At 47.1% G+C, this 21,830-nt stretch overlaps 1 protein-coding gene across 3 annotated transcripts in view; it reads right to left on the bottom strand.

The window, feature by feature from the left end:
* p130CAS (Serine_rich_CAS and FAT-like_CAS_C domain-containing protein p130CAS) overlaps nucleotides 1–21,830 on the bottom strand; it is an 89,150-nt gene that overhangs the window by 42,132 nt on the left and 25,188 nt on the right. The window contains exon 1 of one of the 3 annotated variants that reach the window (XM_084590381.1): nucleotides 3,520–4,067. The exons of the other annotated variants lie outside the window; for them this stretch is intronic. Coding sequence (XP_084446507.1) covers nucleotides 3,520–3,528 — 9 coding nt within the window. The 5' untranslated portion in view covers nucleotides 3,529–4,067. Of the gene's footprint in view, nucleotides 1–3,519; nucleotides 4,068–21,830 lie in introns of those variants that run through there. 3 annotated transcript variants of the gene reach the window in all.

The following is a 21,830-nucleotide window of genomic DNA, read 5'->3' on the forward strand; positions in this document are numbered from 1 at the left end:
ACATAGATGGCAAGTCAGCTAAACATGCTATCGTCGCATTTTATTTTTTTTCCAGAATCAGTGCCTGTCTTTTACGAGTTTCGCTTCATCTCTACATTAACGGAGACTTGTATTCTCGTTCAGAGCAGCCGACTGCCAAGTTACCTTACCGCTGTACTGTGTTATCATTGAAATGTAGTACGCGTGCCAGGAGATGGCCGGTACTGCAAAAGCACTCTCCGAAGCAGCTAAAGCAGCCATGACAGCATGATGGCTGTCAGATGCAACCTGCCGTGACGCGACGTGTCCCTGACTCAGGGCTGCTAATGCAACATTTGCAGAGACGGCCACCGTCACGGTGACAAGGAGCGGAAACTGAACGTCAGCCACTGAAGGAAATTTATTGGCCGCTCAAGCTGGAAACTACGCAAGCAAGCCTTACAGTAAAATAGCGTCAATCAGCTTTTCTGACGCCATGAGCGACCAGCTAATCCAGGACTAACGCAGCCGAGAATCGTTGTTGAATACACAGCTGCTGTCGGGATACGCAGCACCGGAGGCAGAACTTGCACTCACTCGCTCGCTCGAAATTTACCGAGTCGCACGAGTTCAGTGTGACGCCAGTCTAAAGCTGTAGGTGCTGGCGTTTGGCCTATCAGCAGTGGACAGATGGTGACGACTGAGAGAGCAAGGCACTGGCCCCAACCAAGTCTGAAACGCCAAATAGCGGGAGGAACTGCCTGCACAAAGTGCCACTTCCGGGAGCGGGCCAGACAGCAAAGCTCCGTGGCTCTCCCGTGCGGTCAGTTTCTCCGCCGAGATCAAACCAACGTCCTACACCTTTGTTCTTTGATACGCGAGGTTACCTAAGCGTCAACAATTCCTCGAGCCTTTTCTCACGGCCATGACCAGAAAAGGCAGCGCGGAGCCGATGGCAGGAACGCAAGGCTGCTGGCGCCGACCGAACAAGCCGCCTGCGCTCTCTCTCCAGAGTCTAGGCGCGCCAGCGTGGATGTGGTCGCCACGAGGGAAGGCCATGTGCAGCCATCCCTCTGCCACGCGACTCGGGCCCCTTTATATGGGCGCCCTCTGCGGTCGCGACGCTCGGATTAGCTGCGCCGCGCAGGCGAGCGCGGCCAGCCACACCAGTGTGCAGCGCAGAAATCGCTGCAAAATTACTGTTTGCCCGCTAGCGCTGACTGCAGAAGCAATCTGCAAAGGCACGGTGCAGTTGGCGTCAATGTAGCGCAAGAAACAAGGGGAGAAAAAAAATACAGCATGATAATGGAAGGCAATACGCGCATATCATATGCGCGGCAGGTCAGTTGGGGAAAACAAGAACCCAAGTCCCACCTGTCACTGGGATGAGTCAAGAGCGCAGTACATCGACGCGCGAGAAGCACGAAATTAGAAAACAAATTTAGTCTCCACTTGTGCACTGCATCGACGCGGCTATGAACGCACGGAGGGTGAGGGCCGTGATCGGAGACTGCAGGGAACAAAACAGGCAGCCGCTGACTTGGCTCCTGTTTCAGGGCGGCTGCAATGGACCGGAAATGCCTCGTTTCGTCCGCGGCGGTGGAGGAGGCGCAGCGACGGGATTCCGCGGCCTCAATTCGAAGATGCGATTCCTCGTTCGAGGCGCCCGAAAACGTCAAGTTTTGCTCTCGCCATTTGAGCAGAGCCGCCCGCCACGAGCAACAATGGGCCTGCGCGGCAGCTTCGGACACCCCTTACCTTGCCCCCAAGAATACACAAATACAAAATGGGGTCACTGTACTAAGGCAGATACATGCATGACAGGGGCCTCACATTTATAGAACAAAAAAAAAAAAAAAAAAAAAAAAACAGGCTGGCTTGATGTCTCTGTAAAGGTCAGCGCAGACAATTCAGCATACTTTTCGAACAGCGTGTCACAACATGCAGGCGATAAGACTGCACGTAAATCGACGTCAAAACAATGGCTCCCGTCCGCGGACGACAGCGCGAAAATTAAATTTTCTTCTTTCTCTTGGTAAACCTAATTAGTTCAACAAGCAATGATTATCGTTCTAACACACGCAAAAAAGGTTCAGCGCAGCAGAGCTTTTATTACCAGTGGCCAGGTACGAAATTTCGGCTGCCCCTAACGATTTAGAATATTCCAACCTTTGACGGTGTATTCAGGGCTGTCATCAAAGTGGTACATGGTAAACAGTCCAGTGTGGATGACAGCGCTTAGACACGCGGACACAGCACAGAGAACAGAAACGACGACGACACAGGCGCCGTCCGTGTGTCTAATTAAACGCTATCAACCGCAATGGACCAGCGCCAACTAGCCCGACAGCTTATGGTAAACATATTACGGACCGATCAGTCACAGTGAAGTCAGTTTTTATAAACGACTGTAGTTTATCTACCGACAGCAACGTACCTCTCAAGTATCACGGCGCTCCAAACTCATGTCGAACTTAGCGTGTCTCGGTTTTGGGTATTGATGCACCCAATTACAATGTTATTCTGTTCTTCTGGAGGTAACTATGCTACTGAAATGTTTTACCAAGTGAAAACAATACACATTTTCACACATTCTTGTAATTGCTCTTGCTGTACTTTTTTTCAAAAGCAATCTGAAAGCCACCGAATGTGTGAGATTACAGGGCAACAGCACTCACTTAACAATGTGAAGACGCTCGTGGGGAGGGCGCTTTTTCAGCACGTAGTCCATTCTTTGCATTCAAATTAAGCAATGTAGCAGGTAAGTAATCGTAATCAGACGGATGGGAAATATATCACTGGTCATCCGTACGCGTTGTTCATACAGGCAAATTATAAACTGCTCGCAAAATAATATTTGCCGGCTTTACTTGTGCCATAGGCAACAAACAAACACGCTAACACAACTTACAGACACGAGGCGGCACCGTTGTTCACAAACTGCTAAAAACCGTGTGAAAAACGTTGCCACCACAAACGGCAATCACTACGAAAGGTCAAAAGACTCAAGTGCTCCATGGGCTAAAACACAGTACGTCATGATGAACATACAGCGTCGGAAAGTCCGGTAATCTTGGAATCGGAAATGTTGCACAAAACAAAACTGAACCCCATAGCTGTACGCGCATCGATCGCTTGGTAGGCACAGGGAGAAAATGTGAAACTTAATTCGACCAGCTGCACCTCTTTGCTTTCTCACTGACTAAGCATGCTGATCGAACTTATCTCTAAATATAGAAGGCTGGTCAAAACAAGTTGCACACGTCTGGCCAACATTACGTTCACTAGTTTATAGTGCACACTAAATCATGGCGAGATATGATGCGACTAACGGATATAGGCCTCCAACAAGCTCAAACTTGAGCTGGTGCTTAATTGTTACTCTTCCGATTGTAAAACCACGAGCATGAACAGCCTTGGGGACTAAAATAACAAGGTAGCAGAATGCGTAATAGATAGAAAAGAACTACTGGATGTAGGCAGAAAGTATGTTCGCGCTTCCGCAAAATATCCCCGCACGCCCACGACCAGTTCACAAAAATCAGCCAAACGTATTCTCACCTTCCGCATGCTTTCAGCCTTGGGGTACCACTTCTAATTCCTAGTACGCTGTCGAGTCCACAATCGTCAACGAGGGGCAAAGGAAGACTTGACGATGATTTTTCGCATCGTTAGCGATTGCTGATCCCCCTGGCAAGATTACTCCACGACAGCGAGGAGCAGTTCCGACGAGATACCTGCTTAGCTCTGGATCTCGCACAGCGGCGTGCGAGTGTCAGGCAAAGGATCGAACTACGATGGAAAACGCGCTCGCGAGAAACAGACGGTCGGACGTCTCCATGTTTGCATCCGTGGCGAGCCGTGCCCAAGCAGTCCGTGCCGAGGACAGACGGGACCCCGATGGATGCGTTCTGATGCAGATCGAACTCACTGCAAGCTCCGAGGCGACACAAACACCGAGTCTGGGAAGGGAACTCGGCCGAAAGGGAAACCACCCGGGGTGTGCGACGCCCCGAAGCTCGCGACGCCAGGGCCTACACAGCCTGCTACAGCACACACCTCAGCCGCGCTCCGCGCTTGCCGTCACTCGGAAACTTGGCGGAGGAGCAGGGAAAGCCGGCGGGAAAAGCCGCGCGGGCGCGCTGGCGGGCAACCTGCATGTGTCACGTGGCTGATGACGTCGCTAGAAGCCAGGGGCCGTCTCCTCAGTTGTGATGGGTGCGGGGGCATGACAAGGATGGAGCGCGCGGGTGGCGCGGGCTCGTAAGCGCGGTGCTTGCGAAGTTTACGAGCGAGCGTTCGCGAACAAAAGCGCCAGGAGGCCGCCCTTTGGAGTGTTTTTCAGGGCAGCTTGAAAATAATTGTCCGCTGGAAAGGAAGGAGGGGATGTAGAATGAATTTAGATTAATGACAAGAGAAAAATCAGACGCGCTCATTCGTGACCTCAGCAGCCTTTCAGTGAATCGGAAACGAAGCTACGCATCTCATGACGCGTTCATAGACCATGCCCAGCATGTGAACGGCACTTTGTCGGTGCTGCGCATTTCGCAAGACTCTGGTTACTTGATACGGCCAGTGGGATCGGACATTAGACGCTTATTCGACGAGGGCATGTCATACAGCCAGCTGGAAATGGGATCTCGGCCTTCTGAGCGTCGCTCGGCATGCCAGGCGAAATGAAAGGAGATAGTGTGCAGGCGTGCTGCGGCTGAACGGACTTAAACATATGTCACATCTGACGGTCGTTAATTTTCTGCAGCATATGTGAGTACAAAACAAGTTCGCTATGACTGGATGTCTTCTGTACCGTTGCGCTAATGCAGGAGAGGGGGCGGTCGTTGGACTGATTGTCGCAATACAAGCAAACACTTGTAAACCGAACAAATTCTCAGATAACACGGCGCTGATTTCAACAGTTTGCATGGTACCCCTTATCACGGTACGTTTAGCGGTCCGAAGGATGAAGAATGGTGCAAAATGGTAAGCATAGGCATGCGCTGAGAGAGGGCGCCCCCCTAATTCTCTAAGGTGGGCGCCAAGTTCGCCCACATACTTCACTCTGTCGAACCTGTGTCGTTGTTTTTAAAGCGCAGGGTTATAGCAATGTCGATTTTTTTACTATAACGGCTGCTGAGGCGTCGTGCTGTTGCGTTCCAAGCCACCATTTCCTCTCGAAAGCCGAGGACTCAATTAAGGAACCGTACTGTGAGAAGCGCGTCATCGAGTAATTTTCAATTCTGCATCCATGGCGAAGTTCGCTTTGTTTATTAAGCGCGGAATATTTTGTGCGCGTTGCTATTCCATCACATCAAAATAAATGTTTTATAACCATTCCTCATCTTCACGCTGTGTTTTGGTGTAGGAGTTGTAGGGGCCGTAGGGGGGGGGGGGGGGCGCTGCGGTGAAACTTTGGCTCCCCCTAATGCAGAACCCTGCGCATGCCTATGATGGCAGGCTTGATGGTAGCGGTACGGTTCATGTACTTATTACCACAACAGTGAAACCTCTCAATACCGTGCTTCGGCGTAATTACACTCGACAAACTCAGCCAATACTTAGCTGACTAAAGAAACGCGCAGCATCCAGCGAAAATTCGAACCATTTGTTTTATTTTTCGACGCTGTTGAAAAAACACATATCTATTCCAGAGAGCTCAGTGTACGATAGGCAAGCTCGTGTGTATCGTGGGGAAAACTCATTAGAAACAAAAGTTCGTTGAATACGAATATTTGCGACCTCCAAGCACCCACGTGAAAGAAGATTAAATCATTTGGTGCATAACGCATAAAAGCTGATATGATAAACAACAAGGAATTCTTTGAATACTGACGTGTCTTCGAAGCGCTTTACAGCGAACTTTTCGGTGCTGAGTGAGCTTTCGTTGAAAGACAGTAGCATGTAAAATATGTTTCTGGTGTCATTAATTGCTTCATGTCATTGTATGTATGGCTTCGTTTGGTCCGTTTTATGTTTCCTGTTCTCCTCACTCCTGTGCTGCTGGAAGGGTACGAAATGATCGAACAATTAAAGAGCATTGAAAAATGTCCGCTCTCCTGCAGGCTCTTTCATTGCTGGAGATGTGACAATGCATAACGTCTGCAGCTCTCATCGAGGCCTTCCTCTGTACGACCGCCTCAACCGCCCCTCGGATGCGGACCATTTATATTGAAGCGCAAGAAAAAAACGAGTAAGGAATGGAGCCTTCTTCCCTCGCGGTTATTGCTGCGGGAGCTTCATGCCGCGAGCAAGAAACGAAGGCGCCGCAATGTTCCCCGTTCGCGCATCGCTGGAGATTTTCCCTTCGCCTATTCCCATTTACGCTCCCAGCACTCCGGCGGGCCTTGGGGCGGTGGCGTTCGCTTTTGGAAGGCTTAACGCACCCTGCTCCTGGGTAATGGCTTCTCAGAATTTATTTTTTTTTTTGTCTGTCCAACAGCCGCATACCCACTTGGAATGGCGCATGCGCTCTGGACGTGTCTGTGTACTTGAAACGCACCGGGGGGCGGAGGGGGGGGGGGGGGATAAAATTAGGCGTTTAGCGGAGGAGGTTGCTACTATAGCTAAGATGCAATGCGCCAATTTTCGACATTAATGAAGGACCGGGTGTGAAAATCGAAACGTCTGAAGTTTTTAAGTGTTCCGTTCGTCACCGGCTTTCCTGTTCAATCATCACTGAGTCGTTGTTTTCCCTAGAACTCTGAACGCATTTTCAGAGAGGTTCGTGGGCCCGGCAGAGCTTTCAGCTTTGCGAGAGCTCGCAGACCAAGTTTGCAACCTAATGACGTTTAAACACTCCTAATTCCAAGAGTACTTTGACGACCAGTTTTTAAGCGACCAGAGCTTTCCTAGCTAAAAGTGGCACTCAACTCGCCATCGTTGCGACACTGCTTGCTCAAGCTTAAAGAAAAATAAAATACTCTGCAAAGGTTTGGTTTGGTTTATTGTGTTTACCGTCCCAAGGCGACTCAGACTATGAGAGACGCCGTAGTGGAGGGCTCCGGAAATTTCGACCACCTGGGGTTCTTTAGCGTGCACTTTTTTTTATTCGAAGGCTTAAAAAAAAAAGGATACGGGATTAGATCCCATAATATTGGGCACTACTGTACCACCACGGCGGAGAACTTTGCAAAGGAGCCGTGAAAATGTTACCGTCCAGTGGCGACAACATTTGCTCTCGTGGCTCTGCAGTTAATCTTGAAGAAGTCTTGAGAATCTGAAGGTCGTAGAAATAGCATTGATTTACTAGTTCATATAACAAAGAAAGTAGAAAGCAAGGCCTGCATATTTAAAGGACACCGAACGTACGGTGGGCAAGGAAATTCAGTGCCTATTGCTTAGCAAGAGCTTCGAGACCATTATCGCGAAAAGCCCTGCCGGGTTGGCGCAGTGGTTAGGGCGCTCGACTACTGTTCCCAAGGATGCGGGATCGAATCTCGGCTTCGGTAGCCGCTTTTCGGTGGAGGCGAAAAGCTAGGCGCCCGTACGTGTGCTGGTGCGATGTCAGTGCACGTTTAAGAATCCCAGGTGGTCGAAATTTCCGAACTCCTCCACTACGGCATCTCTCATAGCCTGAGTCGCTTTGGGATGTTAAACACCACAAACCGAACCGAACCATTATCGTGAAAAAGTCCATGATTGTGACATCTAGTCGTCTCCTTCAAAAAGCCTGTCCTAGTACAAGTATAAACGAATTTTGAGCTGACCAAGAAAATCACGTGCAGGTTTACATTTCGTTAAAAGCGTTAAAAATTAACTGCGTTAGTGTATGGCAGTTCACTGTGTGTTTAATTCGAATCAGGCTAAGTATAAGGTCTGGTTCCATTAGGGTAAGTTTAAAGGGCTCTTAAGAGTTATACAGTTGGAAAATTCTTGGCAGGCTCTGACGCTTCGAACTTTTGTCCGAGGTCACGAAAGAATGCGGTGAGCTTTAGACTAGGCAGGATTCAAAAAGAGGGGGGGGGGGGGGGGGGGGGTTGCTTTTCCTTGCGCACTCTTTTGGCGCGAGTTAGCCAAAATTTGTTGCACCGACAACACCTAGAGTAATTTCGTTTTCGGAAGAGTCTAAAAGCTAATATGGCTATTACTAACGGCCACCTACAAAATTCCGATAGAAACGTATACAGGCTCCTGTCATAAGTAAAACGTTAAGTACCATAAATCTGATGTCCGCCAACATTGGTATGCCGCAGAAGCAATCTACCATTTTAAGTAATTATAGTGGCCAGCTTCTTTGAGTCATCTGCTTTGTTAGCGAGTGTGCAGTTTGGAATCCCTATACCAATTACATCTTGCTACTGCCCTCGAGGGGATTCAACACAGAGCCACTATAGATTCATGAATTCATGCTACTCACGCGATATCAACATTTCAGCCCTCTGAAAACAATCTGATCTATAACATATTTCACTCCGCCGCCGCATCTATAGAGTCTCTGTCTTTACCACAAGTTTTACTAATATATGCAGTCCGTCAGGAACCCTACATCTGCGCGCCTGCTTCACGCGCTTTTCTTACCGCACCGGCTACCCTCTTCAAGTTTGACGTCCACGCGCCCGTGTACTACCACCTTTTCAACGTCATTCTTTCTGAGAACAACAGCCTACTGGAACGGCCTTCCCCACCACATCGCTGCCATCACGTGTACCTTCAGCGAAAGTGTGGCCGCGCATCATGTATGAAGAGTAAATTTATTGTATTTTTGCCCGGCCGCCTCTTATTATAGCATCCCTAACGGGGTCGTGAAGGTAATAGAGATTCAGAATAGGGGGGCCTTATCGGTTAGTGAAATATGGCAATAGCAGGGTGCGAGTGCGCATGCTCACAGTAATTGCCGCTCACCCCTCCCATGCATCCCAGCATTCCACGCGTGGAAATTGTCGCCTATGATCCTCCTATTTGAAAGCTCCCTAATAAAATGAAATGAAATGAGTGTTTGGCACAACTAGCTAGTTCTGTTGACAAATGAGTCGTAACTGAGCACAGAGAGAGGTTGACAGCTGCGTGATGAGACATTCTCAGATAAAGTGGCTCATTTATCTGCGCTTGTTCATGCAGGGTGTGAGCATAACGAGTATATAGCCTGGCGCAGAAGAGTTATTTCCGCTGATGGTCACACTTGCTGGGCCCGCCTGGAGCACCGCACGTCCTGACGACTTCTTGCCCTCCCATTTAAAGAAGTTCCCGGGCCCTTGGTAAGTGGGCACGCCCGCTAAAGGTGGCTGGCTTCCCCGCAATGATAGCACAGGGGCCGACGGTCCCAAGGCCGCCATACTTTACTTTTACGGGGTCGCTGGTAGATTGGCGGAGGGGAGTAGAAGGTACATACATGCGCAATTCTTGCGTTGGCCTAGACTCAGACACGCTGATACATTCACCGATAGTACGTCATCTGTGCGTTCTTATATATATATATATATATATATATATATATATATATATATATATATATATATATATATATATATATATATAACGAATGACTATTCACTTTTTTTTTTTTTCTGGACTGGGATAATGAATTTTGGAACAGAGGTCTGAAAGAGGAGCACAAAATACACACGAGGGGAATAGCGGCCTTCCCGTCACGCGTATTTTGTGCTTTCTTCAGAGCCCCAAGTTTCTCTACTTTGAAAGAATGGTGAACAAACTAGCCCCGGAACGGGTACTGTTATAAGGGAGTAATTACTCACTGACATCAATCAGTACCAACTAGTACTGTTGTAACCAATCTTTGGTAACGGTATATGCCGTGACAGAGCACAAGAATTCTCCTGGCTCAAAACGCTATAGAATGCGCCTGACAAAGGCGTCGCTTCCAGGCTTTCAACTCAGCTGCAAACGCACATATGCGGTGAAATGAGAAGGAGAAAGAAATACATTCATTGAAACCCAATATTTGGCCACGCTACCGGAAAGACTCCAGAACAAATCACCTGCGCCTTCATCGAGCAGCGCCGGGTCGGTCGTGGTACTTTCATTTGCCACGCTGTACTCTTTCGTTACCTACAGAGGCCTATACAGCGCAACTAGGCGCGGGCAGATTGGCGGGTACAGGCGGCGGGGTCTGCCACTCAGGAGGCACGCGCATCCGGAACGCCCTGCCACACATCTGTCAGTTCTGGGCCTCGCCAATGAGGCCGCCAGTGACGCGAGACGCGCTTCGTCTGTGTTGGCCACCTCTGCGCGTGCACTTTGCATACTGGGACCGTAAGACTCGTTTTTGCCGCCCGGAACGCCTTGGTACAAGCAATGACAAGCACCGATGCAAGCTTTCTTCACACGTGGCTGCGTCTTGGCGAGCTACTGGAAAATGGCTGCGGCCCCAGAAGCATATGATCGAGAGAGGGTCAGTGCAGAGTTCTCCCTCTCGGGCCTGGGCACAGAGATGCATAGTCTCTCACGCATCACACAAGTAACCTGCGAACAATGCCACTTGTAAAGCAGAGTTGTTATAAACAATTTATATTGGCATCATGATGAAAACCGACTATAGGCTTTTTGTTCCCACTGCTGTAAAAAGTCACATGAAAGGAAAAAAAATGTAAAGGTCACTGAAGAAACCGCATTGGGAGAATGCGAAAGCATGACCGCTGCAGCGAAGCTTTTGTAATTTTTACTTTGTAATGTGCTTATTATTACTTCACATTATTTATTGTTTCTGTATTTGTATTTGTATGTTTGCATTATTTCAGTTACCTTTATTTGTTATTTGATTTTATTTGTTTTAATTTTTACTTACCACCATTATAAATTATTATTATTATTATTATTATTATTATTATTATTATTTATTATTATTATTATTATTATTATTATTATTATTATTATTATTATATTATTATTATTATTATTACTATTATTATTATTATTAACTACAATCACCACTAATTATCCTCGTTTATTTTTAGCAGCCCACTAATATCGCATTAGTAATTGGTTTATGGGAAAGGAAAGGCGCTGTATATTTGAGGACACCCTGAACCGCGCCGTAAGGAACGTCATGCTACTACGCCGCTCTAAACCTCGTGGTCTCGCATTTTGCGTCCCCGTTTTGGCCTCACCAACATAGCCTATTACGGCTTTCGCCTTAGTATTGTAATGACTTCCCAATTAGTATAGCTCTCTTTAATTTTTTAATTTTTTTTTTTTTTCACGGCGTTTCGCAGTCTCCAGTGCATAGAGACGTGGGGAAGTGCCGTTAGTCCAACGCGAGGGCTCTGAGCAGCATGTAGGGTCGGCAACTAATTACCCAGCTATTTGAGGAGTGATATCGTTTCTTCTTTCTTTTTAGTGACTGGGATCCCACCGGCAACAAACATGCGCTTTTGCGAATGTTTGTTATAGAGGGTGAACGTACCATCTTTGCCATAAGTAACCAGGCTGCATGTTCTGCTTCTCGCTTGAATTCTAAAGTCAACACGGAATCCCACACTTGTTAAAAATTGGGGAGGATCTCGCCTTTACCTTTGCATATGTTTAGAGCTTCAGAAGTTGAACGAATTCTCTACTATACCAGACTGAGAAGCGAAGCACGCAGCCTGGTTACTTTTGGCAAAGATGGTACATGAGCCATACGACACCTTGAATAGTATCGTGTATATCTCGTCCGTTGAAGAAGGAAGAGGCGGGCCGAGGAATAGGAATCGAAATCGTAATAATGGAGCGGAGAAAAAACTAACACTCTTTCTTGGAAATAAAGTCAAATGACATAGCATGGAAAGTGGGTGAAACCTCGAAGAGAGCCACGAACACGCCATCAGTCCCATATTATTCCCGAACACCTCGAACGTGAAAAAACTAAATATGCCCCTGAGGGAGCACCGCTGTTCTTTTGGCGTCGATTGTAGCTATCGAGAACGAGGAGCCGAGCCATAGCTGGTCGTCGCCACTCTTCTAGAGCGACTTTCGAGCGTGTGGTGAGGAAAGGGGCGGCAGGCGAGAAAGGACCAAGAGCGGCGGAAACGATGCCGCGCCCCTCCAAACGATGTGTTCATTGATTACGGAAATTAGCCTGCATGCGACGACGCACAACATCGGCCGTAACAGGGCCTTCGGGAGGTGGTCATACGCGGTGCGGAATTCATAAGTGATAAATGCCGCTTGTAGCTGGCGGAGCATAGTTGCTCCATCGGTCGTATTGCGAAGGAAAGGTGATAATTAGCAATGTACAGAAACAGATATTTAACATAGGGCTACGATTCCTCCATACGCGATTCAGCATATTTTAAAGTTTATCAGTAGAATTCCGCTTAGCGAGGTTGTACTTATCATGTTCTAAATTTTTGAAGGCATATTTTGCACCATATTACTTTCTGTAGGCTCTTTTGAACCCTCATGCGGCCACCGGGAACGCCTGCGTCGTATAGTTTGTTGAATGTGGATGAGGGGACGAAGAGGCGAAAAACCATCTGTCCGATTTGAAAATATATATATATATATATATAATATATATATATATATTATATATATATATATATATATACTATATATATATATATATATATATATATATATATATATATATGCCCTCCACGGATCTTCTTTCCTTTGTGCATACCATGATCTTCCTTCCTCTTGTACATACCATCATCATCGTCCCGGGGCGCCGGCGCCGGCGCCGGCACGAGCTTGGGTTTTCTCCATCGGATTAAAACGCTGACACGGCATACCGTGTTCTTGCCGTCACGACCTTGCCGTCTCGACCTGGCCTTCTTTCACAATATTGAGACACGCGAGGGGAACCAGCGTATGTACATGTGTCATTTCAGCTCTCGACCCACAGGCTTCTTTTGCGATTTGTTAATTTTCCTAGATGACTATATAAATATTGACTTTAGACGGATAAATGAGATTTGTAAAGTTGGAGAGCACCTTCAGAAACCACCTTTCCCTTATTCGCGATAATTTTTTTCCGAACTCAAAAGAAAGCCAACGAAATACCCCCCCCCCCCCCCCCGCCCACCTAAAAAAACAAAAAAAGAAAAGGTGGTTGGTTTGTGGGGCTTAACGTCCCAAAGCGACTCAGGCTATGAGAGACGCTGTAGTGGAGGACTCCAGAAATTTCAACCACCTGGGGTTCTTTAATGTGCACTGGCATCGCACACCACACGGGCGCCTTGCTTTTCGCCTCCAACGAAAAGCGGCCGCCGAGGCCGGGATTCGATCCTGCGTCCTTGGGAACAGTGGTCGAACGTCCTAACCACTGCGCCATCCCGACCGTGGTTTTCGTCTCCCTCGACAGCCAGTCGCCGCACGAGACTGTGCAAGTTGCAGCGAGCGTGGCGAACTCAGCTCACTGCAACCATCATACAAATTTCCACAGCTGCGCTGCCATACTTACTTGCACCTCATGTAATAATGCCCACAACTGGGGTTTGCGTTTACGCTGGCTGCGAGATAAGCGCCAGCAGTGTAGCCGAAGTAACGGAAAAGCCCGCTGTCAGCAGCCATTGACGCTTATCACACAACCAGCATGAGCAACGCAGAAGGGGCGAATCTGACATCGTTTCACTAAATCACTGATTATAGCGCTGTAATCACGGCGCATTCGGGCGCACGAAGCGCGCTGGCACAAGGCGTTTTTGCACGCACATACGCAAACACACACAAACAAATGAAAATCGGAAACTAGCGCATGTTATCCCGGAACAGCCTTCCCCGAAACCATGCTGCAGAGCAAAAGAGGGCTGTGAAATCCCGCCAGAACGCACGAGGGTGGGGAAAGGGGGGGGGGGGGGGGGGGGGGGGGGGGGGCTTCGAAATAGGCCACCTCAAGGGAAGACCCTCGAAGGGGGTCAGTGTTATGTCACCCGGCGGCTGGCGCTTCGCCACCAAGCGGTAGAAAGAGAGAGGGAATTCCTGGAAGTGCGCGTCGCGGAAGCCTCGGCGGAAACTTTCCCGAGAGCAAAACGCCATCAGTATAGAACCAATAGAACGGCCCTCAGAGGAGCACCCGTAACGCGGATGCAAACCCTGCCGCTGTCGCCTGCACCTTGGCACGTCGGTGCACCCACAGCCGAACGTTTATGGAGCTTAATATTGCCGAAATAAAACATTTTACCATCGCTTTCACTATCCACCGCTACCCCCCCCCCCCCCCCCCCCCCCCCCTTCTACATCAGTCGCGCACGAAAACTATTCAGCAGTCGGCAGCCACGTTTGCACAATGTACTTTCCGGACCACTCGCTCTTGCGTGGGCTTCAGACGGCGCATTTCGCGAGAAGTTTCCTACAGCACGTGTTAACTGTGCGTTCTTTAAAAATGGTTTCATCTGATTAAGTAAATGAACTAATCAATAAGGTTCATTAACACGCCTACGGGTGTAGACAGCGCATTGATTGGGCGCTTGGATCGATTAAACGGTGCCTCGTGAAGATTCTCTCGCTGAGAAACTTGTCTCGATATGCAGTGTGAAGTGTCAAATGTAGACGGAAACATTAGTTACAAATGTGATTATAGGTTCGCTATTAAAGTAAGGCGTCTAAATGAACCAGTGTACACACACAAGCGCCGATAACTTAACTCTGCCGTTGTGCGTACGCGATATAAAACCCAGCCATTGTGCCTACAGCAGCAGTTGGGGGACATCGACACCAAACAAGAGCCCTTTTTGACATGTCACCAACAGGACTGTTCAGGTCATAGGGAGAAAAGTATTGAGCCAGGTCTGTTTACTTAGGTGGAGCAACACCTCAGTTTTCCATTGGAACAAAGCACATCCGTACTGTTTCGTCCCCATTGGCGACATGTGACGTCAGAAGTCACGGAACAACGCGGTGGACGCAGCGCGGGGCCTGCGACCCGCCGGTGAACGGATAAGACGCAGCGCTCTCTTTTAGTACTGGCACGTCGTAACCCGTCTAACCAGCGGCGTCAAGGTCGCGCCATTGCGACCGAGGGGGACGCGTGCTTTCTGCATCTACACGATGCCTGGCTGCAGCGTTTTTGTCTAAATGAGTCCGTGCGCGGGAGCGAGTGGTCTGAACTCGCGTATAGAACCCGGGAATATCCGGCCCGAAATAGAAGAGGTGGCCCTGCGACTGTTATTCCCTGCGGTCGTCGACCCCCACGGCGCCCCGGCTATGAAGCCGGGCAGAGGTGGTCGCGCCCGCCGTCCCACGCAGTCATGTCCGGCGGCCTCCAAGAATGCGCGGCCCACGCTTCACCCCTTTCCGCGGCCGGAAACGGGGCCGCTCGACGACAGGGCCGGCGGCCGTGACCGGCGGCGGCGCTCCGGAGGCTTCTCGCAGCCCGCTTGTTCGAATGCAGTGGATGGACGTTCGTTCTTGTTCAGCTGCCGCATCATGTGTCGTACCCATACGCTAGCAGGCGGTTTGCCACGTTTGCTACAATCAAATGTACCCGCTCCCCATTCTGTGTTTCTTTTTTCATCAGGATATAAACAGGGCCTTCTCAGCACGCCACGCAGCGCTGAATGCGCGACGAGGAATTTCGACGGCTGGCATTTCGTCGCTGTCGCTTCTCGCTAGTTCTACCAGCGTTTCAGCTTCTACAGGGTGCTTCACGTAATTGGAGCCAAGGATTTAAAAAAGCGGTGCACCGCAGCTAGGTGCAACCAGCGGCACATGGTTCCCCGCCGTATGGCGCTCCTCGGACTATTTTTAATTCCACTTAGCTAGGTAAATAGCTATGATCGATTATGAATTTTTCTGTTATCCATATTAGTGTCAAGTATGTTTTGTTAAGCATTAGATTTATTTTAAGAAACAGCCGATCTATATATTGTTTTCCTGCTAACGTATCTCATACGCGGTTCTTTTTGCCGACCCGCGAAATATGAAAAAAAAAAGAAGAAAAAAAAACCACGAATACCCTCTTACGTTACCATATTCCAGCGCTGCCAAAAATTTTCTGAATGAAAGATCGTCTTCACCGTCTCGAAGTCAACAACCTCGCCACGGTGCCTTGAAATGGCGTTGCATTTTGCCAAAACATGGAAAGCGCAAGCCGTGATCAGCGATAAGCAATGTACAGGACACCAACTACAAATTCAGGCGGAGCTTTTATTGAGCCATCGCGAAGAAGAAAGAAAAAAAAGCAAGAAGTGAGGCCGCGTAGTTTAAAGCCTGCGTTTTGTTAAGTTGTTGGGTTGGGTTTTATGGCGCATAAGCAACTGAGGCCATCATGCGCCAAGAGCAAGGTTAAAATTTTTTCTTGTTTGAAAAGAGAAAAAGGATAGGTTAAAAATTTGTTTATTTACAAAGTCTCCGTCTTTTGAAAAGCTAAGAACACGTGTTAAGTCTACTACTGCTCTTTCTCCTAAAAGTAATTTGGGATGGAATGGGATGGCACGATCATATGATGATGATGATGATAATAATAATAATAATGATGATTTATTGACAACAAATTTATAAAATAATAACCAGCCCGTTTAAGCATACATGCTTGTGAACGGAGCTGGGCAGTACAGCGTCACTGCATACGTGCCGAGCCATGCACGCAAAAAAAATACATACATATATATATATATATATATATATATATATATATATATATATATATATTCAAAAACAGCATATATATATTTATTTAGCAATACTGCGGAGTCGTTTGACTCCAAGCAGGGGTGAGCAAAGATACAATCCAACAAGGTATATATATATATATATATATATATATATATATATATATATATATATATATATAGAAAATAGTGAACTGCTTCGTAGTATCTCGAGTTTTGGGCATGTAATCAGGATGTGGTTGGTTGACTGTGAGCCTCCTCTCCGCATTCTTCACACATAGGTTCTTGTTTCATTAGTAAAGAGTTATGAGCGAGATGGTGTGTGCCCAATACGCAGACGCATACTGTAACTTCCATGAAACGTCCCTGATGTGTGCTTGTTTTCCATTCTCCTATTGGCCTCGAGATCGAGCAGAGTCGCCACCTTGCGGCTCAGCGGCGAAACCTACTCAATGTGAATGCGTTTTCGCGTCGCGTGCCAGCCCGCAGTGATTTATGCGCGCTGCACAGGAGTGTTTTTGTTTGTTTCGCAGTTCCTGTGAGCTTTTGCTTACCTATCTGCCTCTTGCCAAATTAATATGAACAGTCTATAAACCCAAGCTTCATTAAAATATATATATACTTGTCCGTATCGAGCATGTCATGCTTGGACAAGGACATCATCCATCGCGCTCTTCGGCGCTTGAGATCCTTTGACATGCAATGTCTCAAACGAAGTGGTACTGTCGTTACCGCTGTGTCAAAGCAAAACAGGTCGTTGCCGTCAATAAAATGATAAGTGGGAGGCTTAGCGCGGAACAGACAAGGACAAGAGAGGCACACAGGACGAGCGCTATATATATAGCGCTATATAGCGCTCGTCCTGTGTGCCTCTCTTGTCCTTGTCTGTTCCGCGCTAAGCCTCCCACTTATCATGTATTACCAACTAGCCCAGAACTCTACTTTCCGTCAATAAAAGTTTATGCAAACGCTCAGAAATCTCAAATTCCCGTTTCTGTTTGGAATACCGCAGCTACTAAAACATATGCCACCTCAGACTGCTTCATATAGCAGAATGCAGTTTGAACAGACCACTCTATGCCTGCTATGCCGTCTGTATGCACGATAGAGTTGTGCGAGCACTTTGTTGTTGTTCCTTTTTTTTTTTTTTTTTGCTTTTAAACCTCTGTCGCGGTGTCTCAATGGTAAGGGCGCTCGACTGCTGATTTTGAGAACGGGGATTCAATTATAACCGTTTCGAAAGGCGTTCCTCTACTGTGGGATTTGACTGCACAATAAACAATCCCACGTGATAAATGTGGTGTTAATAATGAAAAAAAAAAAAAAACGACACCAATACCAGCCTCTGCAATAATCCGTCATAGCCAATGCCGCTTTCCGTTAAACCCGGGCCAATACGCATTTCTTTTCTTTTATTTTGTTGTTGAAGGCTTCTGTGCATCCGTAAAACTTTTAGTGAGCACATTTTGCTTTAGAGAAATGCTCGAATGTTCGGGAAACATATTTCCTGCACCTAATTGTTACCCTATAGATATTGCATAATACTACATTACAAATATTACATAATGTACTTTACTGGTAGCCTATTATAATCATTATAATCCCTTTTCGTCCAAGTGCTGTCTTCCGAGCAAACTCGTCGTTTCTGACAAGGGGAGTAAAACAGCTTCACGCGGGCTTAAATATCAGTGTTTAGTTCGGGAATAAATACATTTTTATAGTCGCATGATAAGATGACCTCCATTTCCTTCGAAATAGTTGTATATCCGGTCTCTGTTTTGGAAGCAACCCTAATATTTTACTTCGAATAAGATTTAGTCACTGCTAAATAATTGTGACAAAGAAATTTTCAGCCTGTAAATCTGCTTCCCAGAACATGACAGTGCCCATGCGCATTTTATAGCGATGTCTTCGCAGCGAGTAATTCGTAGCTTGCACTTTAACGTTACTGAAAATTAATCGCTGATTATTGTAAATTCTGCCAAATGTGTAAAAGTTCTCTCACAAGGTGAAATTTATTGGCATTGCAAACCAAAATAATTGCACTACTAATTTACCGTTATATATTAATATCACACACATCAGAAATCCCTTATACTTTCCTCGGTTTCAGGAAATCATTTACAGTTAGTGGCGCATGCAGTAATACACTATCACATTCTATGATAGTGGCCGCAAAAAGCATATCGGCAAATTCAATCCACTCAGCGCTGTATACGTGAACAATCAGCTTTCCTGTGCAGCGAGGTTTCCTGTATAGTGTCGGCGTGATCTCATTTTTGGGGAATACTTGTGCGGGGTTGTCTGGGCCAGAGTTGATGTGCACTCAGTCTAAAGCAACTCGCCATTCAGTGCGCTGCCAGTGCTACATTTAACCTGTTTAATCCTCGAGTCAAGTACGATATAATGAACCAGGCTTTCTCGATTCAATCTAAAGTATTGCAGGTATCTGCGTGGGCTTGACACTAAATTCGCCAGTCTCACTCGCATGAGACACGCGCAAACTGTTTAAAAGTCGATAAGAAAAACAAAGCTGTCATTAGGCAGGCCCAAGCATTAGGCGCGTGAGCGCGGTACAGCGCAAGAAACGTGCAAAGTAAATCTGGAAGTCTGGTGGTTGCATGCTTTGTTTTCCTAAAATCCGCTCTTCTGCTGCATTGGCGAAATCCTTGGATTTTTTTTCTGCAATATTGCAGAAATACTGCAGAAGACACGTTTTCATCGCCAACAAACCCGCCGTAAACTCGGAAGCAGACCTACGCAGCGTGCGTTTCTGCGAGCGCCGTCGGCTGCCGATCCACACTACCGGAATGACGGTGGCGCCACCTCTAGGTCGATCTCGCGGCGAATTATGGACTTTACGAGGCGCAATTTATTACTTTCTTGGTTATTCCATATAGACTGTCATTTATCATTTTGTTTTTGCTGAAATAACTTTATGCAGACTTTATAAGGCATGCTTACTTTCAGTTTTTTTGCTGCTTGCTTAATCATTGTGATCATTTGTATCATTGTGCGGTCCGCACGTTTGTTTCGTTCAAAACGCGGTTCGGAATGCTGCGATATTGTCACGCATTAGCGCAGTCACATACTTTCGCATTTCGTGGGCTCTCTTCAAATGCGGCATTCTTAGCGCAAAAAAACACGCACACACACATTTTTTTCCACTAAGAATGCCGTCTGAAGCTGAAAACCATCTAGCCCGTCTACAAGTTCTCTTCAAATACTACGAAAACAATATTACGAGGGACTTTAGCGACTAAAGTAGTGAAAGGCGAAAGTCTGAGTGCGCCAGTCTGCTACGCAACTGGCACTAATTTGTAATTAATTAATAAGTCATAATTAATCGTTTAGTTAGGCATTAAGCAGGTAATGGATTAATTGCTTAATTGGTTAGTTATATATATATATAAACATCTACTTAATTATTCATTATTTAGTAATTGATCATTTATTGGCATATGGCCATATAAGGCATGCATTCGCGCATACTGTGGTGGTGCTCTGTGATTGGTCAAGACCTCTATGACGTCATCCCGCCTCGGCCAATCAGACCCGCCGCAAAAGTGGGACTCATTTTGTCCACGACAGCATAAGCCATTTGAAGGCTTTCACCTTAAAAGTTCCAAGGGCACTGCAGAATCTACACTGGAGAAATGCAAAAACCTGAGCGTTGTTGCTGCACACGGTATATGTATATCGCGCGCACCTCGTCGAACACAACAAGGGTTCCGTTGAACGCATCGAAGCCCACCGGCGTTCTGTATTTGGTTTACAGAAAATGAAAGGCGCAGTATATCTGTCACTCGCGGAATCACGCGGACAAATCTTCCAGACGCGAGATTTTCACAATAAGCCTATGGCTTTCGCCTTAATAATTGGTTCACAGGAAGGGAGAGGCGCAATATCTGTCACACTTGTTTCTGCGGACACCTGGGGTGGAATAATGTAACGATTCTATTCCATCTGAAAAGTATTTCATTACATCGCCTTCTCTGCCATTGGCCGGTTAAAATTTGAATCTGTGCATAATGAGGTTGCGTTGCAGGACGTCACAAGTAAGTTCACGTAGTCGTCACCTCATACGCAATTTTGACGTCATCGCTGAGGGAATGGAATAGATTTTCGAATCGCTATATTATTAAGGCGAAAGCCTTTATTGCCTCATCGTTGTAGTCAGCAGAAGTGTGACGTCATGGATGTCTCGACGAATCAGAGTACCCCCACAGTATGCGCAAATGCGTGCCTTATATAGCCATATGCCAATCAATGATCAATTAGTAATAAGCAATTACTAATTATTGAAAGTTGCGTAAATAATTAAGAATTAATGCCGTTGCCTTATATTCCCATATGCTAACAAATGCTCAATTACCAATTAATTATTATTTAATTAAGTTATGACTGATGAAGTAATGACTAATTAATGACTAATAAATACTAATTACTAATTTGTGACCGTTGTGGAATTAATTCATTATTACTAATTAATGTCGCGCCCCCGGTAAAATCAACCACACAACAGTAAACGTAGAACTGCGAAGATGCAAGGAGCGCGATCTCGTTGCTGCCAAGCAGAATTCGCTGAATAAATGCACTCGCAGAATGTGAAAGAGTAGTCGCTCGCTTTAAGGGCCAATCACATGAAGCGAACTTTCCCTGCGAACTTCATGCGGCGCGGCGGTACGCCGACGCACCGTCGCCGTGCCGGACCACATGCAGCGAAAAACTGGTGGCGTCGGCAGCGTCGGCGCCCGAGTGAGAAAACACACGACCTGGATCCGATTCAGCTGCGCACTTTTCACACTAAATGACATTTCAAGAGCAACACATAAAATAGGCAGCGTCTCAAATTGCGCCCGACAGCGCTTGTATACGGCCTCCGAGTGTATGTCCGACGCCGTAGCAACAGCGTACTGCAGGCGCGTCTCTCTCAAGCAGGGTTTGAGCCAGTGTTGAGCGGAATGTCGAAAAAGCTCCCGCTTCAGCTGTATCATCAGAGTAGGCAAAATCGCAACGCTTGCAGCACCTTATGGCGGGGCCTTACCAAAGCAGTGCCGCCCGCTGGCACGGCGGACGACAGTGCTCTGCCGTGCGCTGCTCCCTAGTCGTCGCTAGGCATATATTTTGTTTCGCATCGATGGTGCAGTACATGAAACGGTGCTATGAAATTCCTTCGTGCTATAGTAAATGGTCTGCTCATAAAACAGCCTAACGCTCAACTCCATTCTCTAACAATAAAAGCAAAATATGATTAACTTCGGCTCCACTTTTTATCGGAGGCGGCGTGCAAGCGGACCGGAGCAGCCGTGCCGCAACAGCGACAGCTGGTTGTGAGCAGAACCTTGCTTGCATCACAGCTGTCGCTTCTATATCAGCCACTCG

This window comes from Amblyomma maculatum, chromosome 1 (genome assembly GCF_055883805.1).
Source record: "Amblyomma maculatum isolate TAMU_Amacu chromosome 1, ASM5588380v1, whole genome shotgun sequence".
Lineage (NCBI taxonomy): Eukaryota > Metazoa > Arthropoda > Arachnida > Ixodida > Ixodidae > Amblyomma > Amblyomma maculatum.